The 4086-nt window shown below is 36.8% G+C and overlaps 1 protein-coding gene across 1 annotated transcript; it reads right to left on the reverse strand.

Annotated features, from left to right (window-relative positions):
* Positions 1 to 349: 349 nt before the first annotated feature.
* Positions 350 to 3786, reverse strand: LOC105387892 (feline leukemia virus subgroup C receptor-related protein 2). The gene is made up of 6 exons (XM_011558691.3): positions 3187 to 3786; positions 2628 to 2813; positions 2126 to 2306; positions 1741 to 1952; positions 1328 to 1545; positions 350 to 948 (listed from the first exon to the last, which is right to left on the reverse strand). Exons 1-6 carry the CDS (start codon positions 3451 to 3453, stop codon positions 639 to 641), a joined length of 1374 nt encoding a protein of 457 aa, XP_011556993.3. The 5' UTR covers positions 3454 to 3786; the 3' UTR covers positions 350 to 638.
* Between the last annotated feature and the right edge of the window lie 300 nt (positions 3787 to 4086).

Raw genomic sequence — 4086 nt, forward strand, 5'->3', positions numbered from 1 at the left:
AAAACACAGGGTGATGTAAAAATTCCATAATTCGGAGTGTTCCAAATTTGAGACGACAAATGTAATTTTACGCTTGTCGCATCCGTAACTCCCGATTGCTTCTGCTTATCGCTGATTGGTCGGGCACAATATGTTGCTGAAAAAAAATGATTCAGCACTTTTGATATTCAACAAATGTACTGAGTCAGGTGTTTTGGATTTCAGGGTGTTGCAAAAATGGTATAGAAAGGAGATAACTCTGGCTCTGGAGATCATTCCGAACAACTTTTTTTCTATTACAAATTTTGTAAATTCGTTACTATTTGAGGTTTTTCATAAACTTTGTTAGTCAGAGAGTTCAAAAAAACAGTGCAAGTAAAATTATTTTATTTTTATTTTTGACAAGTATATATTCCGGAAGTGAAGATAGAGAGTGATGACTAATTTATTTTCTTCCCAAAAAGAAACCTTTTCCTGCTATTAGCTTTTTGAGGAAAAAATTGAATAAAATTTCCATGGAAAGGTAATACAATTTCCTTTCGGGAATGTCATTCCTAGAAATTTGGATACATCAATCAATCAATCCATTCGAATAAAAATTCTTTAACATCCTTATCCAACACATACCTACCTGAGTACATCTATACATTCAAAGATATCTACTTAATTAACCCTCTCTCTTCCGGTAAAATTTCTTTATTCAACTCGACTCTCTGCGCTGTAGTTCTTTTGAGCTCATATCTGATTGGCAAACTGCATGTCGCACCGACAAAAAGTGTGACGACAAAGCCAATATTGCCATACAGATAGCCGAAACTCTCATTGATGTATCCAAAAAGTAGTGTGGCGGCGAAAGTGAACAGAAGCGACATCATGTTCATGATAGTTCCGACGATTAGTTCAGACTCTGGGTACGTGAGTTCAGTGGCCACGTCGAAACTGACGGCTGTGAAACCGCAGAGGAAAGTTCTGGAATAAACACGGCTTAGTTAAAGGTTGTGTTCGCAATGTATAATTTGTGTAATATTGCAAAAGTATGTTTGTTTGCTTTTCTTTTATGCTAAGGTCAATTACTTTGCATTAGCTATTTGACATTGTTAAAGTTTAACCAGATATAAAACAGACATAGTTTTTTAGAGTAAAATTGAGTAAAGTTAAACTTATACCAATGGTATCATTAAGAACGGTATGAATGGAAAAATTCTGAAAATGACACTGAAAATCTCAGCTACAAAGATAATTGGGTTGTCGCTGACAAGATGACTTCTACGGCGGGCACACAAAAAAAAACTTTTTTTTACCATCCAACAATTTGGATACTCAACCAAACCGTCAAAAAAAATCTTACCCAACAAAGGCAGCCGCTAAGTACATAATCCAAACACTTCTAGTGAAGACCAATAAACAGGTAAATGTTGCCATAGCCACAGCAGACATGTAGAAGATGAATACGAGGATAAACTTGAACTTCTTAGTTCTGTCTAGGATGAATCCGAATGTCACTGAAGCCATCATGCCAAAGATGACCATAGTCACACCAATACTGCCTGCATCTTCTTCTTGACCCTACAAAGATTTGATAGTATTATTTTTTACTGTAATAAGTACCTTTTTCTTCTTAGAATTTCTGTGACAAACATTAGCTAAGTAAGCTGGGCTGTTTGTCACTGTGAAAAATATTAACCAGTCTGATTAGAGTCAGCGCTAACTGCCAAAAGTGCTGCAAAGTTTATACATCGGGTAGGGTATACATCAACTTACTGGATAGTATTCTAGAAATATTTGACTCAACAGCGTCGATAGTCCATTAAAACACCCATTATTGATCCCAGTAGTGATGAACAAAGCCGTCAGATGGCGCTGCATAAAAAGTCGTTTCAAAGTTGCGACATAACTGTTGGTCTCTTCTGATCCTTGCGTTCTCTTTTTTACTTGACTCAGTGTTGGCGGTATCTTTGGTTGGGCTTGAAAAGCTTATAAAAGGAAGAAAGTTTGTCATTAGTTACAAAGTAGAAAAAAATATAGGTGTACCACAAGGCATCCTCTTGGATGCTATTTTATGTATTTTGTATCAAACCTCTATGTTGTATATAACCTCTATAACTACTTATTATGGTATATTAGGTAGAGTGAAAGACAAACTCACTGAATATAACCAACAAAGCTAAAACAGTGGCAGCCACAGCAAAGTAGATGAACATTTTGTACAAGTCCTCTCCTATTTGGGATATATCTTCATGGTTCTTAACTAGTACAGGCGGCAGAAAGAAACCAACAACGATGCCGAGTTGAAATCCAAACACACCAATACTGCAAGCTGATGATACCTGAAAAATTAGGGTTCATTTATTAAGTGGCAAATAATTAACGCCAATTAATAACTAATGTTGATGTAATAAAAAAACGTATATACGTTTTGGCTTTGCATGCATAAACAAAATGCATTTTAATAAATTTTCAGCCGGGCCTCAAAAAAAACTCACTATATTTCGAAACTCCAAATATTACCGGTCTTAATGGTAATCTAGCAGATATCGCGTTAAGTGATAAGATAGCCTTTTGTACCCTAAGTTAAAACGTGTTAATTTTATTAACTATTCTTATTGGCGTAGATATAAAGAGTCTCTACCTCTCTGAATATATCTTACCTCTCGTTCTCCGAACCAAATGCTGGACAGTTTCTGGGGTACACTCAGCATGAGGACCTGGGCTATGGCCACCACCGTCTGTCCCATCAGGGTCAGGTAGAACAGATGGGGTTGTGCTGAGAACACCTTTATCCATGACCCTATTGCCGTGCCCAGAGAGCCCAGGATTGCAGTCCATCGGAGACTCTGTGAATGTTAACAAATTGGGATTAAGAAGATTTGATGGCGTATCGGATAGTAACTTTTTGTATTGAGGATACTCCGTCACTAATAGTTAATGTAAATAAATAAAAATGTGTCGACTTTGAGTGAACCGTTTCAGTCTCCTGATGGATGACACTACATATTATCTACTGGAGAAATGTTAAAAACTTGGAAAATCGATTCGTCATCAGATATATATAGTGTGTCAGTTATTGATAGTAATACAGTAACTTATTAGTATGTTATTGTGGTAAATCTATGCTGTCTTATGGTCGTAAGTAAGTAAACACAGATTCGACGATGATGATGAGGATATTTCTGTACATTAGATATTTGATCAGTATATTATACTTACAATTTTATCCATCAGATTAGCCGCAGGAAGCGCCAAAGGCAAGTAGCAGGCCATCATAACCAGAGACGTCAAGTTAACATACCAGTTATTGATGCCGTAGAATTTCTTAACCACATTCGGAATGATCGAGTACTGGAGCCACTGCGAAGAGTTACACAGCATATACCCGACGTATAGAGCCAGAATATACCACCTACGCTTATACAATTTAGTGTCATTTTCGTTTGGCAACAGCTCAGCCGCTTTCAAGGACTTGTTTGCGTCCATCTTTTGTTTTTCGCCAGGAATTTGATCGATGGCTGTTTCGGTTCCTCGGGTGTTCCCCCTCGCGATGTTGCTTCGTTAATACGTAAGAAGACTCCATAAGATTTTTGTTTGCACGTGTTTTCGTGTAATCAATGGTGAGCAGATACAATTTTCCTGTTGAATTGTAGCTATCCCAGTTTTTCTTCCTTTAAGATTTGAATTGATTCCTCTGACTTCTTCACGTTAGGAGAGGCTGCTGACAATTAAATTATATGAAAGTTTTGCACCCCGAAGTCGCGCTATCGCACAACACACAGTAGATTTTTATATCGTCTGATTTCACGGGATTCAACCGGTTAAAAACTAGTATACTTAACAATGACATTATTATTTACATAGCTAAAAGTACCGTGGATGTGTTTGTTATTTGATTAATTTGTTTAAAGTTTAAAGATGTGTTTAATTTGTATCTCTTTATCAGCACTAGTACTTCTATGATTAAAGAGTGGAATTTTATCAGTACACTTGCCAAAGACTGGTTTCTAGTAGTAGTGGGAGAATGATCATGCTCACTGCTGCAAACTTCTATTCCATATACAGTGTTGCAAAAAGGGTATACTATATAAGCCGAAACCAGCATGCGCAGCAAGTTAT

The sequence above is a fragment of the Plutella xylostella genome, chromosome 28, assembly GCF_932276165.1.
Source record: "Plutella xylostella chromosome 28, ilPluXylo3.1, whole genome shotgun sequence".
NCBI lineage: Eukaryota > Metazoa > Arthropoda > Insecta > Lepidoptera > Plutellidae > Plutella > Plutella xylostella.